The 20768-nt window shown below is 39.1% G+C and overlaps 1 protein-coding gene across 2 annotated transcripts in view; it reads right to left on the minus strand.

Annotated features, from left to right (window-relative positions):
- The window catches only part of DENND1B (DENN domain containing 1B), a 160458-nt gene that overhangs the window by 137668 nt on the left and 2022 nt on the right, over nucleotides 1-20768 (minus strand). For both annotated transcript variants that reach the window (XM_068140902.1, XM_068140903.1), the window contains exon 2: nucleotides 19843-19907. In XM_068140902.1, coding sequence (XP_067997003.1) covers nucleotides 19843-19907 — 65 coding nt within the window. The remainder of the gene's footprint in view (nucleotides 1-19842; nucleotides 19908-20768) is intronic.

The following is a 20768-nucleotide window of genomic DNA, read 5'->3' on the forward strand; positions in this document are numbered from 1 at the left end:
AAGACAGGCCAGCCACATGTTTGAACTGAGTATTTCTGCCTCTTAAGTAATAAAAGTCTTAATTTTACTTTCCAAAATACATTAAAGCAGAAAAACAGTGAGACAATGTGATGGTTTGAACAACCATCAGGGAAATCATGAGTAGTGCATGTTTAGGTACCAGCTATACAGTAGTCAAAAATATTAGAGAGGCAGAAATGGATGTCATTATTATTCATGTGGAAGAACAAGGAATGAATTATTAGTAAATCAACAGCAGCATAAATAAAGGTTACATCTCATCTAAAAATATTGATTTACCAAATAAATCTGATGCTAATATTTCAGAATTCACCTATAAACCTGCACAATAACATCCATCAGCACACAGAATGCACAAGGAGCTGAAATCCATGATGCTGCATGTAGTATTATCTATTATACTACATTAATCTGTAAGAAATTTTTCATCAAAAGACCTCCTCTCAATCACTGCCCTTCTCTCACTGCACAATTTCTGTATTCAGTGTTTGCCTGAAAGGATTCAATGGTCAGACTCAATGATCTTAAATGTCTTTTCCAACCAAAATGATTCTATGATTTGATGCTATCATGTCTTCTGCATGTTGGAAGGGCTGTAGGCTTACTGGAGTGGTGTATTGCAAATATGCAGGCACAGAGACTAAATTCATTGTCAGATCTACTTTGAAAACCAATGGATGAGATTAAATTTGAAATCAATGTTTTCATCTTAGAATCATGGAATCACAGAATGGTCTGGGTTGGAACCAAACCTAGTCCAAACTCCTCTGCAGTCAGCAGGGATATCCTCAACTAGATGAGGCTGCCCAGAGCCCTGTCAAGCCTCACTTTGAGTATCTCCAGGGATGGGGCCCCAACTACCAACCTGGGCAACCTGTTCCAGTGTTCCACCATGTTCATAGTAAAGAACCTGTTCCTAACATCCAATCTAAATCTCTTCTCCAGCTTAAAGCCATTGTCCCTTGTCCTATCACTGCAGGCCTTTGTAAACAGTTTCTCTCCATCCTTCCTGTAGCCCCCTTCAGGTACTGGAAGGCCACTGTTAGGTCTCCCTGGAGCCTCCTCTTCTCCAGGCTGAACACCCCCAGCTCCCTCAGCCTGTCCTCATAGCAGAGGTGCTCCAATTCCCTGATCATTTTTGTGGCCTGCTTCTGGACCTGCTCCATCAGGTCCATGTCCTTCCTATATTGAGGGCTCCAGAGCTGGACGCAGTATTCAGGTGAGGTCTCACCAGTGTAAAGTGGCAGAATCACCTCTCTGGATCTGCTGGAAATGCTGCTTTTGATGCAGCCCAGGATGTGATTTGCCTTCTGGGCTGCAAGTGCACACTGCCTGCTCATGTCCAGCTTCTTGTCCATCAGCACCCCTAAATCCTTTTCCACAGGGCTGCTTTCTATCACCTCATCCCCTACTCTGTATTGATAATTCCCTAGATTATTTTTAAGAAAATGTTTACTATATATCAGTGATGAAAAACTGGTTTGTAAGATATGCTGACTCCTCAAATCTGAAGTTCTCGGATGTTATAATACAATTTTTAGTCATCCTCATATAAAATACGTGAGCAGTGAAACAAGAATGCTTTTTCATATGTGTGGATAAAATCTGCTTCATGCGTGGGGAACTGCAGGCCTCCTCTCTAGAAGTTCTGTGCCCAGCAAACTGATCCCATACAACAGATAGGGTGGTACAAAACACCAGCAAATGGAGTACCGACTAAGTCCAGTTTTGAATGCTAGAAAGTCAACACTTCATAAACACTAGATGACACATCTGAACGTGTGGCTAGATGACTCAGTAGTTACTGCTGGGATACAAAATCTTTCATCTCTCAAATATGTTTAGAGACAGCTTTTTTTTTTTAGCTTTTTTTTTTTCCTTTTCCTTTTTTGTGTCCTATCACTGTCTATGCTTACTTCTTTGCATGTTGTGGGGTTTGTTTGCATTTGATTTAGCAGCACTGAGGGAAAAGGACTGAAAAAACACCACACTGTAAGGGCTAGACATAATCTCAGATCCCTGTAGGACTTTGCTGATGTTGAGCTTCAGCCAAAGTGGAAAAAAATACAGTTCCACAAAGGTCTCACACTTACTGTATGATAGTAAGAAGTACAAGCACCAGTCAGCCGCTCAAAGGGGAGTGAGAAAAGCCAGGATCCAATCACTGAAAGGCTGAGTGACGCGTTGCTGTGAGCCCCAAGAAGCTTTCCTGCAAGTAAGCATCCATTAGGCAAGTCCTGCTAAAAAAGCCAAGTCTTTGAACAGCATTTTCCAGGAAATAGACACTTCAAGTTTTAAATTAATGACTAATGCTGGGTGCAGTACATTTCTTGGTAGTGGTTTTCTGGCACTGTTAATAAGTATTAATGTCTTCTATTCTACTGCCTGTCTTTCCATGGGCAGCTAGGAGAAAGCAAAAGCTTAGTTACTGTGTGGCTGCACAGAAATTGTGTTGGTGAAACCGAAGCAATAGAGGAGCACTCCAGAAATTGCCACTAATCAACTAGCATATGTATGTTTGTTCTTATTACTGGAAATTACCATACAAGTGCATTGTAAAGAAACTAGACAATTTTTCTAAGTGTTAGCTGCTCCTGTCCCTGAAGAAATATTCTGAAATACCATTTCTACAATATCAGAAAATGACCTAAGTTTGGTTTTGTTTATTGATGACTAAATGTTAATTAGGGATATATTTGGCTGTAGTTAACGTGCCTTTTATGAGCTGCTCTTCAGGCAGAAGCCAGTGGCTGTGAACATTTTAACCTCAAATAATTTGATTTTTGGTGGACAGGACAATGGATAACATTTACTACGCAATATTTTAAACATACTGAAACAGTAGAAAACCTTAAAAAAAAAATACTGAAAAAAGCATCTCTTTATAAGCTATTGTATCATGAAATAGGAGGGAACTGTGATCGTGACCTCCTTGAAGTGCTGTAATATGTAGTATTGAAAAGATTAAACAAGACTGTGCAATGTTACTACCTTTCTATTGCAGCTGCATTTCAGCTGCAGATCCATGTGGAATTTACAACTTTTGCTGACCTGTAACTTCAAAAAGAAAATCGTTCTGAGATTGATTTGAGGAAGAAATTTACCAAAAGCTTCATTAAAACATTGCTAATGTTGCCCAATGCAGCAACGCATTTGCAAGATATTTTGAGATACTCACGATCCAGGGGAATCCAGTAGATTAATAGTTTAAAAAACACAGGTCATTGTACCCATAGCTCATCCAACCTCCTTAGTTGTTGCCTTGTCACTCTTCAAAGAGTAGTTGAGAGAATGGTACCTGCTCTTCTTTCTGTTTTTACTGCTAGGGGTTTGGACCCCCTTTGCAGCAGGGGAGGCTGAAACAGTTCCTGTCATCTTCTACTAGAGTCCCAGTCTTGCTTGGCTTCTCTAAACCTATCCCACCTAAGAAAGCTGGCCAAGCAAAATTGGTAGGTTTCTGTGACTGCTGATGGGTTGCCCATGGCCTGCAGAGAGCAGCTAGGAAACATGGAAGGAAAATCCCCATGAGCAGTAACTGACTAGAGGGGGAACAGATGAGGATTGCACCAGTGTGTATCACCACTGCTCATCTCTGTTTTTAGAGGGGAGAATATTGCCGAACTCTGTTCTTGGAGTCCAAGGTGCCACACAGATGTGCTGAGATAATAGTTTATTTGATTTGTTTTTATTGAATAAAAGCTAGGTTAATGTGCAGAGAGTAGTGAGGTTGACTGAGGTCTTGTTAGTTCAGGGTGAAACTTTTGCCATATTCAGAATGCTTTTTTTTTAGCATTTCAGAGCATCTGCTAGTTGCTTTTAAGAATACCAGATTGGTATTGCTTTCTGTGTAAACCAAAGGATTTTAAAATAGATCAATATTTTAGAGAGCTAAAAATGAAGGGACCCACTTTGCTTTCTGTTTGCTATCAAAGCCTTCCTGTATATTTAGCAAAGAAATAACAAACAAAAGTGCGTGTTTCTATCTTTAAACTGCTCTAAGGTGTCATTGCAAAAGCAAAACAACTGATATATTCAGCCTTTATTAGAACCTTTATTCTGTAGTCAGAATTTTCTGCAGTAGTTTTCAAATATTACTGGAGAGTTATGGTCAGTAACCTTTTTAAACTTAGCTGCAGGACTTCGTGGTACTTGAAGTGACTCATATGTTGTACTAAAGTTTAAAAACTTAGCCCACTGTGTGTGTTGAACTATTCACAGAATACATGGGGTTGAAGGGACCCTCAAAGGTCATCTTGTCCAACCACCCTCCAGTGATTAGAAACACCTCCAACTCAGTCAGGCTGCCCACAGCCTGATCTTGAATGTCTTCAGGGACAGTAACTCTTCATTTACCTGTCAGTGTTAAAGAGGAGTTTAGATGTACATTTGTGTGTAATTTGTGGTGCTTCTAGGATGGTGCATATTGCATAATTGTTAATTTGCTTATATGCTTGTGGATGAGGAGTGAAAAACAATTTAGGTAATTCTGTCTCTTTAAGAAAACAAAATGGTAAACAGTATAGATATAGATGGCAAACAACGGATATTGGTGAAGAGGAGGACAAAGCAGATCAACAAGTTGTCTTTGCAGGGCAGTTCTTCAATATGTGTTTTGTGTGTTTGGTTTATATATATAAGAAATGAGATTTTAGTATCTTGCTCACTAGATTAATGAAGTATCCTCTTGTCATAGTGCAGCTGCTTCCTCATTTTGCTGTCTTCTCATTTTTTATTTTAATTTTGGTACAAATCTATGTGGAAGGAAGTTGCAACTGCAGGAGATGCTCTGCAATTTGAAGAACAACAGAAATGTATTCTTAAATTAGACTTTGTGTTTGAAAAATTATCTTTAAACAGTTCTGTGCAGATGAAAGCTGTGGCTTCTCATCATCAGAACAAGTAAAGATTCTGGTCTCTAAAAGTCTCAGGCATCTTTTTTGCCTGCATGACCACTGCTCTGTCCTTCCTCTTTGCAAATGAAAGGGGATTGGCCTCATCAGGGAAGGGTTTGGAGGGCTGCCCGCCCCTGGACCTGCTCCTTGTGGTCAGATTTAGGTTTATGTTGTGATTTTTTTTTTTTTTTCCCTAGCATGCTTGTAGATTTTTTTCTTAAGATGAAAGAATATATTTTTATTAATATTCAGCCACTTTCTTGCCACTGTGCATTATTTATGCTATAGAAATGCAGGTGTTGCATAGATGCAAAACAAACATCCTTGCAGTGGTTTGGTTTTGTTGGTGTGGTTGTTCCCTGCCCACTCCCCCCCGACCCCGGTTTTAGATGTGAAGTGATACTGAGCACATACATGTCTTGCTCCATACAGCAAAGCATCAAATTATTTCCTTTGCCTAACTTAGGTTATTTTAATTGCTGAATGTAGCTGGGACAGTGGGCAATGCTGATGTTGTGCTTTCCATTAGTTCTGGCAGCTGCACTCTTTGCCTGTGCCTTGAGCTTTGCTTTAGTGTGTCCTTAGTGAGTATAAAGTTAGCTTCTGTAGATACCAGAATGCTAGGTGCTTAGGCATAATTTAATAATGTGTGCGTTATTTTAAAGACACACATAAGCAGTAGCTGCTTGCTAATAAAATGCATTTAGTGACCCATGAGTGAATTGATCCCTATGACTATTTAAAGCTTAGGCCTCTAAAAGTTTTTCTCTTATCTTTATGTTAAACAATGGAAAGTTTTACCGTATGTTCAAATAACGTCTTCATCAGGTTCACAACAGGGATACCATAGTTAATTTTCACTTGAGTGCTTTACAGGATTTTCTTTTTGCTGGCTGGTTGGGTGAAAGTCTAGACACTGAGAGATGAGGCATTAGAGGGGCCTCACAATATAGTTATTGTGAATGGTAAGTAGTAGCAGCTTCCTCTGATGTACAGACTCCATGCCCAAACCAGTAGTACAAAGGCATAGCTTTTGTTCACAGGGATAGGGGCTAATCCGAATGCTCCACACTGTGAAAAACCTTTTATGGAAGGGGGAAAAAACTTGCCTTGAAGGTGAGAGGTCAGCAGTTTAACCTCTGACCATAAAACAAGAGACTAGCAAAGAATGGGATGAACAAGGGGGAAAAATACTTCAAGTACTCCATTCTTTGTTTATCAAAAATGGGTCAAGCAAATGAGTGTCAGGAATGCTTACAGGAGTTCTGATGGGATGCAGAGGAGTCTGAAGATGTGCTCTGGCATAGCTGTGCATTGCTACAGTTTGGAGCTCGCATAGCTTGCTGTTCTCAAATGCATGATAAGGTGCTACCTAAATGAAAATCTAATCTTTCAGCAACCCTTAAAAGCAGTTACTGTACTTTTCTCCTCTCCACCCAGACCAGGTCCTTTCTTTTAAACTTTGTTTCTTTGCCTAGATTAATGTCATTTAACATTTTGCCTTTTAACTGTTTCCACTATTTCTTGGCTGTTTCTTGAAGTTAATCAAAATGCATGGTGGTAATAACCTCCTCACATGCATTCAACAGACCAGTGAGATGGGTCTCTTTTAAAGCTGCAGATCTTTGGGTGGTCAGTGCTATTGTACAACAGCAGGGGAGAGCTGTGTCAAATCTTTGTGCAAAGGGAATATGGAGGCTTTTCCCTGTGATCTCATTTTGGTATTATCAGTGCTGGGAATTTAGTCGCAATCCAATTAGAAATGATGGAAGTTATGTTAACTAATAGTTAAGCCTCCTGTATTATTGGGTCCATCCCTTTGGACTAATTGGTTGCACTACTCTTGACTCAGGCTAGCAGAAGATACCAATAGTGATTAATACACCTGGTGTGTTAAAGCTCGGCTCCCTGCCCAGCATACAATTGTTCCTTGTGCCATACTACATCCAGTCCCTGAGAAGTCCTACTCTTCTCCCTCCAGGACTCTCCCAAAGTGCAAAAAAAGCAAAGATGACATAATGCCTTACTTGTGCACCTCTGAAGTTTTACACCTCACTGGACATAGAAGTGTTTTATGTATGAGGTAAATTCCTCTTCCTGCTTCACACAAAGGGTTTAAAGCTAGGCTTTGTTGTTGACTCTCTTCACATGTCACATCCTCAAATATCTGCTTATGGTTCCACAGCTTTAGGCCCCTTGCATTAAGAGAAGTGATTGGTAACCTGCAGCATTGCTCAGCCAGCCAGTGACAGGGCTTCTCACCACTTTCAGAAATATATTTTGATACATGCTTGATTTTGTTTGTGATTGGAAACAGCAGAGCTCCAAACTTTATGCTTCCTCTGAACCTTGACTGAGCTTAATCCTTTGTTTTTCAGTTTAGTAAACACACAACTTTCTTCTTTTTAAGTATATTAGGGGTAAATTCCTCAGAAAGGTGGCACCAAGTATACTTCCACGACCTGATGCATCTTCAAATTCCTTCTCTTTACATTCTTTAGAAACTCCTTTGGGTTCACTGATTTCAAAATACACCGTTGCTGGTCTAGGTTTCATACATATTCATAGACCTCAACTGTTTCTCCTAGAGATGCATTTTCTTCTGTTTTCAGAAATGAAAAATAGAGGCAAAAGCTCCAGGTAGTTATTAAATTGCTATCAAGCCATACTGATGATTCACATCATCCTTTAAGCCTTCCTGTGGTGAACATGCAGCTATGGCAGCAGCAGTGGTGTCTTACTGATTGAGACAAAGAACGTGTGGGAGGACAGAGCATGGGTGTGAAATGACTAGTAGTGATCAGTGATGTGGGGGTTATAGATAACCTGAGGTCTGTGTAATGGACTGCACCCAGGAAGAAGCTGGAGAAGTAGACAGAAAATGAATGCTAGAATCCACTGTAGACAAAATCCTCAGAAACACTGAAGAACAACATATAAATATGATGGGCTAATTAAACTTTAGAATGATTGATTTATATTTCAAATGTGTTTGGTTTTTGTTTTTTTGTTTCCAAGATGTATTTTTGTCTTGTAATGGATCAGTATCACTCCATTACAGGAATACTGATATAGGATAACATGCAGCATACACTATCATTTCTTTTTGTTTCACATACAAGACATGACTTCTAATAGTCCCATGAAATAGATTAATGGAATACATTCAAGAAGAAGAATTGAGGGTTTGGATCATCAACCAAGAGAAAGGCATTTTCTTACTTTCTGTATCACTTAACTGTTTCAGCATTTATCTCAAATTAGGCAATTTGTATCTGTTTCATGATTTGCATTGTGTTCTGATTCACAAGTGGAAAGCTTCTATATTAAGTGCTATGATAAATAATATACAGTGTTCTACATAGCCAAAGCAACATTAACTAAGTATCAGTTGGAAGGAGAACAACAAAAATAAAAAATAGGAGAAAACACCAAAATCACTGTGGTCTCACTGCACACAAAGCACTTCAAAATGCCACTTTGTTTGCAACTATTTTTATGCTGTTCTGGCACTGTCTGTCCTAGCCAGGCCTTTAGTCTTGCTCACTGAGCAATTAATATTTCAAGACGTGCTGACAATTAACATGTCCTGGTCATGCGCAGATGAATGATTTCTAGGGTTGGAACAGACAGGAGCAGAAGTCCAACAGCAGAAGTATCCTAGTAGCTGTATGTGGGTATCAAGTTTCCCTGTTACATTAAGCTACAAGGTGGAGTATACATGATGAGACACAAGGCAAACAATGCACTTTTACCAGTTTATAAAATTCTATGAGGTTTTTAAGACGCAATGCAAGCAAGTCTGATTTGGCTCCATACACAGACCAGTCATGTTCTCAGCAGGAATCCAGGAGAACTGACTGTATGATGAGGACATATTTGCTTCACACAGATTTCTCTCTAAATCCATGTTACAAAACCACAATGAGTGCCTCTGCAGCTGTCCTAAACGGAATTCTTTTCAGACTCTCTTTTACTGAAGTCATTAAAGAGCATACTGACAGGTGAGTGCGCACACCATTCTGCAATCCCAGGCCGCAACTTACTGAAGTGACTGCAAACACAGCCAAGTTTTTGTCCTGGACACTTCTGTGTTCCTTTAGATTGGCTACTGAGCATTTTAAAACTTGGACAGTGTATGAAGTACAGCCACTGATCACCAGAGAGCCAAAATTTCTACTGGGTATTCCTTTTGCAGAGAACATCTTATAAAAAAATATCTTCCTTTGCACACAAATCGCCAGAGTATTTTCAGTTTATGAGAGTCACACAATCAAACAGGTTGGAAAAGACCTCAGAGATCATCAAGTCCAACCCATTACCTAACACCTCCTGACAACTAAACCATGACTCCAAGTGCCACATCAAGCAATGACAGAAGGGATCAGCAACCACAACACCAAGGTAAGAGAATCCATACAGATGAGTTCTACAAGAGCAAATGCTGTTACCAAAAGGGGGATTTTGTGGGAATTGCAGGGAGGAAAAAAGCATTGTTTCAGAGCTGAGACACCTTCAGTTCCATGTTAGGAGAGGCAGACAAGCCTATAGATTGAACTGAAGTCATTTAGGGATGAATCCCAAGTAGAAGCAAATGTAAGCATGTACTTAGATTGTATGACACACAGCCAATCTCAGAAACTAGAGTGGGTTTACTCAGACACACCAATAAAAAATGCCTGATTAAAACTCCAACTGAATGCTCAGAATCTCACCTAACTCAGTTTCCAGTGTCAGAAGGCTACACCTGTCCTGGCGCACAGTCATTGTCATCACAGCTGCCTGTGACGTGGCAGGAAAATGTCATTAATTTCAGATAAAGAAGTAAGCCATTCGTCTGCTGCTGGGAAACAGTCTTTTTTATTTATCTGGCGATATTCTTAGTAGGGAGAAGATACCTAGAACACAACGACAAGCCAAACTCTTTCTTGGACACAAAGTTTTTCAGAAATTCCCATGTTGTGTCACAATATCATTAACCATTATCAGGTCTATGAACCTATCACAAATGTGTTCTTTCGAATTTTGAGTACACAAAATAGAAATTTATCTATTTCCAAATGTGCGATGCCTCAAATGATCATGGGTGACAGATACCTAACTTTAGAGTATTTGGGGTTTTTTTCTCCTTAAGAGCTAAGTTTTACTGCCTGAACAGAAAACTAGAAGGCACCAGCAAAACTGTTAAATTCATTTCTTCAAAAAAAAAAGAGCAGGAGCTTAACAAAACCCTAATACAATTCCAACATTCTGAGAGTACCCTGGAAGCCCAAAAGCCATCAGGAACATGGCAGAAGAGAATAAAGACAGCCATAGGGTTGAGGGTTTGGTTTTTTTTTTTAGTTTCCTGGACTGGCAACACATTTATTTTAAAAAACAAACAAACAAACCCACAACACAACTGAATTTAATGCTCAGAGACTAAACAACAGCCTATACTACTTTGCATGACATGAGAATCCCACCAGTTCCTCCTTATCTGATCCTGGTGAGAAACATTTCCTGTCAGCTCCAGAAGCAGCCCCACCAGCCAAATGGCTGTACCAACACAGCAAACTTGCCAGGTGCTGCCAGAAGCAGGAAGGATGCTTACCTCCCATGCTGATTTTAGTGGTGCTAGCTATTTGAAGCACAACACAAACAGTTTCGGAGCTAAATGACCTCCAAAGGGAAAGGATGCACAAGTTATTAGCAAGACTAAATTACACTGTTTCCCTCTTGTCACTCTACAGACACAGTGGTTTAACTCCATTACTTCAAACGCATTACAGGTAGGTTTACAACTGTCACACAACCCTTTTCTTCTACATCTATGTTGCTACATTTTCTGACTTTGCATTTGAACAGAACATAAATGCATTATCTGTAACACAAAACACACTTTTACATTTGCTTTTCATATTGCACCTCTAAAATTATCACCATTCTTCATGAATGCAACTTCATTCCTGGAAAGAGTTGCTTTGAAGTGTTGAGCATTCCTTTGCAACTCTTGAGGGAAATGATGCTGCTCTTTATAGCCCTTATCAGCACAGCTTTCCTGTGTCAAGTGCAGCTCTTGAAGCACATTAAATTCGACATTTAGCTACAATGTTTAAATACAGAAGACAACAGATTTTTGCATTTAGCCTATCCTGTTACCAGAGCAATTGCCTCCTCCAAAAAGTAAACATTTAATAATAATAATATAATAATAATAAATAAACCAGGTTGGAGGAGATGTTCAAGGTCGTGTCCAACCCATCAACCAATCCAACCCACCTAAACAACTAAACCATGGTACCAAGCACCCCATCAAGTCTCCTCCTGAACACCTCCAATGATGGTGACTCCACCACCTTCCTGGGCAGTCCATTCCAATGGGCAATCAGTCTCTCTGTATAGAACTTCTTCCTAACAGCCAACCTAAACCATTTTAACTCCATTTACACAATGAAACCATACCATTACAATATTTTGATGTGTTCTAAAACAGAATCAACAAATAAAACCCTTCATGTGAACAGAATGTGAAGTCAAATTAATAGGAATTTCTTGTTCTCTATTAGAAGGTAAGCAGAAGTATTTATCATTCTTTGTGTCACTCTTTCCCATTTGGAGTTTAAAGGAAAATGCAACGGCAAAACAGCTATGGCAAAATACCTTGCTTATGATGATTGTACCTCCATAATGATTACAACTTGGCATTAACTAAGAAAGTTTGCAAAATATGTCCTGAAATAAACAGAGAAACCCTAATTTATATGTTTTTTTCAGCTATGAGCTTATAATTTTAGCTAGGTTTTAATCTACTTATTCACTCAAATATGCAAAGAAACCAGAATTTGATTCAAATTCTAGGAAATGTAATCTAAGAGCCTTGTTCAAGCCTTATTTCTAATTAAGGATTTACTACTTAGACAGTACCTTCCAAACATGGATTAAGAATTTTGCAAAGGAAGACAGTATGCCTGGAAACTGCTGCCTTGGCTTTCCCAGCTCAGGAAGTGCAGATACCACACCCAAAACCTTGTTCAAGCCTTTTTTTTCCCCCTCTAACCACTTCTGCTTTTTCTCTTCTCTTTTCCATATAAAGCTCAGTATTAAGTTTTAATCTTTTCTCTTAAACCAGAATCACAAAACATAAGAAACCATTGTGGACTCAAATTTTTTCAGTTCTAAACGTACAGGTACAGTCCCAAGATGTATGGATAAATGTCAAATGCAAATGGAAGTTAACATCCTCAGCATTTTAGTACTTTATCTGCCAGTCACATAGAACCTTGCACCGTAAGTATGTGCCTGTAAAACATTGTGGTTCCACCTGGATCTTGATCAACATCAGCCTACCACAAAAAAATAAGAGACTGACACATCAGCTGCAAAGCAGAGCTATGCTCAGGTTACTCTTAGTACACAGAATTATTTTAAGGAATAAGAGCAACTTGTTTAGATTTCAGAAAGTTTCAAGCCCTTCATGAACAGTTATGTAATTCTTTCCTTTTGTAGCCCTGATCATGTTTTATTTTCTTTACAAACAGAAGTATCTATCTCAACAGTTAGATGATTAGTACATCTGTATGTATATGCATCCTCAGATAACATCACCACTGGTAGATGAAAACAAATTAAAAGGACTACTTCTGTGAACCACACAGGAAACTCTACACTTCAGCCTCTTCAAGTCAGTACTAGAGAGAGAAGTGCCTGATGGTTTTGCAAAGAGCATTTTAAATCTTGAAAGTTTAACCAGTTTTCAAAGCTTTTTGAGCAGATTTTAAATCCTCCATACATGAAAGGCAAGCCACTAAACTACCCATGAAGAGAGCTAACAGCATAACATATCTCCTTAAAGAACGATAAACCTTTGTGTAAGATGGACTGTTCAGTGTGTGGGAGGGCAGAAGCATGCTGACATTAGATCAGAAAAATATGCAAACTCTTTAACACTTCTGAATGCAAGCAATTTAAAAGCCTGCAAACTATCCCCCAGGCAGCCATCTCAAACAGTTAAGTACTAAAACTAAACTAAAATTACATTTGAAAAAAAACCACAAGAACGTCAGCTTTCATACTGGCTGCCTACATTACAGGATGCAGGTTGCTGGTTTCAGCTTTTATTTAGTTGAATTAATGCTAGTTTGTCCATGCTACTGGATTTTACACAAAATTATGCTTGTAACAAGGTAGTATCTTTATTAAAGTCGACAATTTTCTCCCTTTCAGTGTCACTGCCCAAATCCCCATTACACTGCTGAAAGTAGCATATGGCATTATATGAAGGAAAAAAAAAAAGACACAGTCAGGCAAATGTCTGTAGGGAATAATTCATCTCCACCAGCATTGATACCACAGTGCCTGCCCCCACATTACTACAGCTGGAATCTCAAGAGCAGAGAAGAGCCTGCCACTCCTACCAGGACTGTCCTCTGGCTGCTGGGGAGTAGGGTCATCCCTTCCCACCAAGGTCTCTTCCCCTCAGTGAAGAATGCAGGGGAGATAGGAGAAAGGGCTTCCTTGACCTATTCCTCCAGCAGCTCTCACCCTTCTCCCTCCTACAGACACATATCTGCACCCACCTCCAAATTACACATACATCCAAGAATTTCTGTAGGCTGGCTAAAAAAAAAAAAATAAATAAATTAGAAAATGAGGCACTTAAAAGCAGTAACATTTTCCTTTACGTTTTGGCAACTGTAAAGAGAAGCTGAAAGCTGGAGTGACTGCCCTTCATTTCTCAGTCTCTGAAAGGGAAAGGTAAAAAAGCATTAATGCCAATCTTTATCTAAATCACAGTTGCCTTGTTTTTGTTGTTCGAAGTTCTCCAACGCCTACTCTTTGCTAGTGACAATCCAAGCACACAGAAGACATTGTTCATATCCTGAGAAGCATCCCAACTAAATTGAAGAAATTTAAATATAATGAAAGCAATCATTAAGATACAATTGGAGGATTTAAAGTTATACAAAATACTATAATTTATCAAGGATTTGCAGGTGTGCTTGGTGCTCATACACAAGAGTCAAACTCTGGCTTACATTCCTTGGTTTTGTCAGAAAAGGATGACCATGACGCACTGCCTGCCCTTACCCTCAAAATGTTTACATAACCTTCAACAAAAGACTGTGAAATATTCTGCTCCTCACCAATCAATAATCCTGTAGAGACACCAGGCCAGATTAAATATCATCTTCCAAGCTCTTTAGGTACCATCACCTGAAAATTTCTCAACAGGAAAAACAAGAAAGCATTATAGAGAAGTAGCACATGTCTAAATAACATCGTATGAGTTAATGAGAGGGGGTATAAAGCTTGATGAAACTTTAGAGGAGCATGAAAAGAAAGTTGTTGTTTTTGTGGGGATTTTTTACACATAAAAGCTTCATCTTGGACTATAATCATATAAGCCATGTTCTGAAATAGCATTATACAAACTAAAAAGGCAGCTTTAACTTTTTGTTGGAGTAAAATAAATTCTAATTTGGTAACACAGTATTTGAGACTAAAAATATCAAAACTAAATATGAGACTTGTAAGAAAGAGTATCTAATCCACAGCAATACACTCCACATAACCACCTGAAGAACACAAAGTGCTTTAAAAAGTTAGAAAATCTAACTTTCTGTAGGCCAGTATTTCATCAGTATCCTTCCAGTTAAAACCAGCAGGGGAAAAGGCTGGAAGCATATAAGGATTCTATCAAAAGTTTTAATTGCTCTTAAAAAACCCTGTACCTTTCTTCATCTATCACACTGATAGAATTGTCTTTTTTAATCAGGCTCAAGTGATGCTCTGCAAAAAAAAGTATGTCAGAGGAAAACAGTTATCTGATCAGCACATTACACCCACAGCTTCAGAGCCTGTGGTTAATAAACAGCTCCCTATGGTGAAGGGGGGAAAAAAAAAAAAAAAAAAAAAAAAGAAGAAAACAGCTTTAGAAGACTCTTAATTGAAACCCTACTAGAGCTAGACAGGTTGCTCATGGGCAGAACTATCAACTGCATTAAACTTTATTCAGAACTATAACCTTCCTGGAACTACACTACAAACCATAACCAAATTTCATGCAAAGAATTTTGCATTTCTAGCCTAATTCCTAGACTTAATACATATAGTTTTTAACTCCTCCAACTACACAACTAAATTGGTTTTCACAGCTTTTCTTGGAAAATTTAAACCTTTATGATTCTATGATTACCATGGATCTGGATAGAAAGCTTCCTAGCATTAAAGGGGTAACAGAGACAAAGCGATCAAATTTCAAGCCTTCTTCAAAAAAACTATTCTTTGCTTGAACAGAACATTTTGGAGGGTTTTCAAACAAAACTTGAGCAGTCGGGACTAAAGCAATCCTAGACCCAAACCATGGTATTCAGTGGCTGAATTTCCTGGATCTGCCTGTACACTCCATAGTCTTTTGGTGCTTTTCATATGTGATACTAACAAAGGAAGGCGTAGAAAACAGCACTTCTAACCACACAAACTGAAACCAATTTGAGTCACCTTCTTGGGAAACCATTGGCAGAAATGCTGAAGACCTTAGGTTCACAGAAGTTGCTGCAGATTGCCCTTTCTACTGGAAGCTGCTGTATTTGCACTGCCTTTTGAGTCTGCAAACCACATTTAGTAAAATCAATAGAAGATGTACAGTTTACAGTGTGACTTAAATGTGCACGTTTAACCCCAATATAGAGTGCAACCATATAGGTGTGCATACAGTATGGGTATATGTTCGTATAGGCATAGCTACATAGATACATGTACACTATTAACAAAGGTTACATAGTGCTACTATTTCAGATATGCCCTGTGGAAGAGTTCAGAAACATCAGCTTTCCAGAAATTCAGTTTACTATTGATGATGGGAGGACCTGGACACAAAAAAAAAAAAAAAAGGGGAAAACAGGAAAAAAAAGAAAAAGCTGCAGACTGCTTTGATAGACAACTTCCAGGCTCACACACATCTTACAGCCCCAAGTGCAGTTTAACTTTCAAGAGACAACAGAGTGCCAGGAGAAGAGTAAAGCTGCTGTAGGTGCATCTGTCTTGTAATCTTGAACCAACAGGCTCACATAAGACTATGCACCCAGGACAACAGTACATTATTCCCAAAACTAGAAAGGATAATTCAGTTCAAAACAGAAGAAGAAAAGGAAAAAAAGAAAAAGAAAATATCCATCTTTGTACCCCACAGCTAAAGAGCAACACTCATCCTTAAAATAACACAACACTTTTGATAATACTAATTTCTGTTATCAAGTTGTCCTCTGGATCTCTAAGTGAAAAATCTAATACAAAAGGCCATCTGATTATGGCAAAATTGGCACACATTTTTGCTACTTCTTTTGTTTGCTTGTTCGTGAAAGAGTGGCACAGGAAAGAACCACGAAAATCTGCAACTGCCTGGGAGGCAATGTAAAACGTTTTGCTACAAGGTGCTACTGACACTGCAAGCCAAATTCACAGAATATTCTCAGAATAACTTAGCACTCCCGTCTCAGTTGTTTAGCTAACTCTCGAGAACAAACATTAATTCATCTCAAATTCATCTCATTTGCAAGAAGCAGGTTATGAAATCTGAAATTAAATGAATGGAATTAGAACCGTTGTCACAATAACCAGGTACTAGGTTTCAACATATTGTGGTAATTGATGCTCACCATCTTGACCATGATGGAAGTGCTGGCTACAATCTGATTTTGGTCCTAAAGGTTTATATTAACCTACATAAAACCTCCAAAGTGTCTGAGCAGAAAACAATGTTGGAAATAATTAGTGGAATGACTTAAGAACAAATTTTGTATTACATATAAACCTTGCTGCATTTGATTATCTGTGATCCTTTGTAGTTGGAAGAGCCATAGGACATTGTCAGATTTGCAAAATTAATATTCCCCCAGAGCTGTGCTATAATTAAGAATTTATCTAACAATAATTCTCCAAAAGCATAGTAATTTTTCATGATGTCACACTGCCTGTACACAGCATCCTCATAAAAACACCAACTTACCAACAACTACACATGCAATAGAGCTACCTCAGTTTCTATTTGTTAGAATAGTTAGATGTTGCCACAGGGAAATTAAAATGTGGGAGAATGCATGCTACAGCAAAGCTTGAAAGGGAAAAACTTAAAAATACGTGGGTCACATTAAGGTCTTTCTCTCCCCTATGTCAGCTTCTCCTGCTGTTCAATCAGGCAAGATCATAATTTTGAGGCTGTGATATTTCCACGGCAACACTGGTGACAGTGATGTCACAAATTCAGCCCTGACACAGCTTCAGGATCAAGCACAAGGAGCAGATGGGATGCGAGGGAGAAAGCCCCTATTTAAACACAAATCTCTTTCATAAGACAGAAAGAGGCAGGAGCAAAGAAACAGGTGAATGGATCATGTTTTCAAGTATGATATATTCAAAAGATTATCCTAGCATGAAAATCTATTTAAAGGCAAGACCCACAATACAGGGTTACTGTCAAATTTGTTAGACCTTATAATAAACCAATCTTGAAAGCTCCCTGTTTAGCATGACAAGCGTTGTGCTCTATTTCTGAAGTGGTGGTGAAGACAATACACTTCCATTCCTTATGAATCTCCTTTAAATAACTTTAACATTCAGATACATTCATGTGAAACATCATTGTGCTCATAATACCACATGTAAATATGATGTCAAATGAGTTTGTTATCTAAATAAGATATAATATGAAAGAAATTAAAATGAATCCCAGATGGGTCGCTGAGTCGAGCAGGCTGGTAACTGGAATGTTCAGCCAGCACAATCTGATTGGTGAAACGGGACTCTTGTGCTGACCTGCAGACTCACACAAGAAAAAACAGAACCTCCAGGTCAGCTAAAACACCCCTCAACTCTTCACCAGTCATATGCCACCACCTCCAGCACTACTCCTTTCACATCTCCTTCCTGCCTGTGCCCAACCCAACAACAGCGGCTGAACCCACACCAGTGAGAAGGGACAACAGCAAAAAGTGGGTGCACTCACTGACAGTCTCCATGGTAACTCAGGTCAAAGTTCAAGAAGATTTCTTAAAGATCCTACTCTCCATAGACAACAACTGATGAGCAGCACGAAACACCCAAAGGTGGCAAGGGAAATGACAATGACCAGAATTCAGGCATAGGCAGTCATTCAGACAGATGCAGGTAACAAAAAGTGGTTTCTCATGGCAGCAGAGGCAGAAAGATGCGAAACAAATCATAAGTCAAAAGGGAGATAAAAGGAATTAAAAGGATACAGATGCTTGTTCTGATCACAGAAGGGGGGAAACAATCTGCATTTTTCAAGATTTCAAGATGAAGACTTGAAAGGATTATCAACAGTCTGAAAGGATTATCTAGTCTAAAATCTGCAAGTTGACACTGGGCCTAAGCCAAAACATGAACAGGCCCCCAGGAAGGGATGTCAGGTGGAGGCAGATACTAAATGCACAAAGCATGAAGGAATAGATCAGAAATCAAGTAGATAAGCAGAGTTCACAGACATGTTGTCTATGAAATTACTATGGCAAAACCTGCAAAAGAACAGAAGGTAAAGTGTGCCATGATACAAACCACAACAACCACCAGAGATTTGATTCCCTGAACCACAACAGTACCAACAGCAAACTGACAAAACAGGCAATAAACTGAAGGATGCTGGCTGGTGGCAAAGAAAAAACACCCAAGGACCGCACCAGGAACAAAATATCATTCCATAACTAAATGAACAATCTTATGAAAGGCAGGCAGAAGACAAAAGACAACAGGACAACAGGTACAGAAAAGCTTATTAAAGCCTGTTGAGATTGTCAGGAAAAGATCTAAAGAATTATCAGTTAGATTCAGCAAAAATGGTATTTATAAGCATAGTAGGCATATGTCCGTGACACCATTAACAGAAACATTAACTGATTTTGGGATTTTTTTTAAATAGTTTGAGACTTATTAAGGGAATAGTTTGAGACTTATTTTGTGTTGCTCAGAAAATAAACTATTTTTGTTACTATCACACTGGTCAAAATTGACATTACACTGATAGAAGTCAATTGTTCTGCTAAAATGAAAATTTACACAAAATCAGTATTTTAAGACTTAAGAACTGATTTCACATCCAGATTTTGCAAGTATTTAACACACACAAAAACTTACTTTTGTAATAACCAAAATGAAAATGCAACAATAAAAAAATGACAGCTATGAATTACAGAATTGTCAGGGTGGAAAGGGACCTCAAGGACCACCTAGCTCCAAGCTCCCTGCCATGGACAGGGACACCTCACACTAGATCAGGCTGCTTGGAACCACATCCAGCCTAGCCTTAAAAACTTCCAGGGATGAGGCTTCCACCACCTCCCTGGACAACCTATTCCAGGGTTTCACCACCCTCACAGTGAAGAACTTCTTCCTAACATCCAACCTGAATCTACCCTTCTAGTTTTGCTCCCTTCCCCCTAGTCTTATCACTACCCAATATCCTAAAGAGTCCCTCCCCCTAGATTTCTTGTAGGCCCCCTTAAGATACTGGAAAGCCACAATAAGGTCTCCTCAGAGCCTTCTCCTCTCCACACTGAACAGCCCCAACGCTATCAGTCTGTCTCCATAGATGAGGTGCTTCAGCCCTCTGATCATCCCCATGGCCCTTCTCTGGACATGTTAAAGCACATGTATATCCTTTCCGCAATAGGGGCTCCAGAACTGGACGCAGTACTCAAGGTGGGGTCTCACCAGAGTGGAGTAGAGGGGGAGAATCACCTCCCTTGACCTGCTGGCTATTAATCTATTAATTAACATTAATAAATTTTAAAAGGCAATAAAATATCCATAGTCACTTCCTAATAAAATCCCAATCCAACTGCAATTCAAAACAAGATGATGCCGTATCACAATGCAGATTATTTATTTCCACCCATCATGTCCACAAATAAGTATCAAGAGCACAATATATTACCTTCAGTTTCAGATGCCTGGCATTTTACTTTCAGTACCAAATCAAAGGTACGTTCTGGATTTTCCCTAGAAGAAGTAAACACAATCGATTAATGATACGTGCCTCAGATAGTGTTTCTGCCACACTGTATCCTTCTATTTGTACAGCATAAAACATGAATTAATTTTTAAATGGATTAAAATCCAATTAGAAATTGAGTGAGTTTGAAGGATGAACCAAAAGGTGAAATTTTCCTGTACAGCCTTTAAAAAACAATAAGAAGCAAACCTGTGTGATTTATTGCACTGATAGTGTCACTGCCTCAAAAAGCTTTTACATAACTTTAGCATACCACACCTGACAACTGGCAAGAAAGTGATACTAAAATCCTTACCACAAAAACTGAAACGTATTGATGGAGTCGTGGGCAGCCTTTCCTAAAGTTAGGTTTTATTTCTACTTCTTAGGAACAGCCTATCATTAGATGATTTAAATTTGACAAGCTCAGGCACTGAGCACACAATTACCACCACATGGCTGAGGAACACTTCGCATCCTCTTTCGCAAGGGACTGATCTTTGGCTTCAGAGGCCGAGCCTCGGGTACGATTCAGCAAGGAAGCATCAATGCAGTAACTTGGGACAAACACAACTCCAAACTAGCCTCCATATCTGCACTAGCCATCATGGTCAGCTCCCAGGGATGGCCAACGCCTCTTCTACCTCCTCAGTAAATACACACCTGGTAATAACAAACTGCATATGCCAACAGCAATTAGCACTCAACCTAATCCCAAACTAAGTATTTATTAAAAATAGTTCTAAATGCCATTATTACACCACCCTCTTCTCTCTGCCTACCAAGGATACTGCTATTTATATGAAAAGCAAGTGGTATAACCACACCCATATCAATTATCTATTTACCCTTTCTATGGTTGCCCCCCC

Source organism: Melanerpes formicivorus, unplaced genomic scaffold, assembly GCF_026170545.1.
Source record: "Melanerpes formicivorus ecotype bairdi unplaced genomic scaffold, bMelFor1.0.p_v2 SCAF_7, whole genome shotgun sequence".
NCBI lineage: Eukaryota > Metazoa > Chordata > Aves > Piciformes > Picidae > Melanerpes > Melanerpes formicivorus.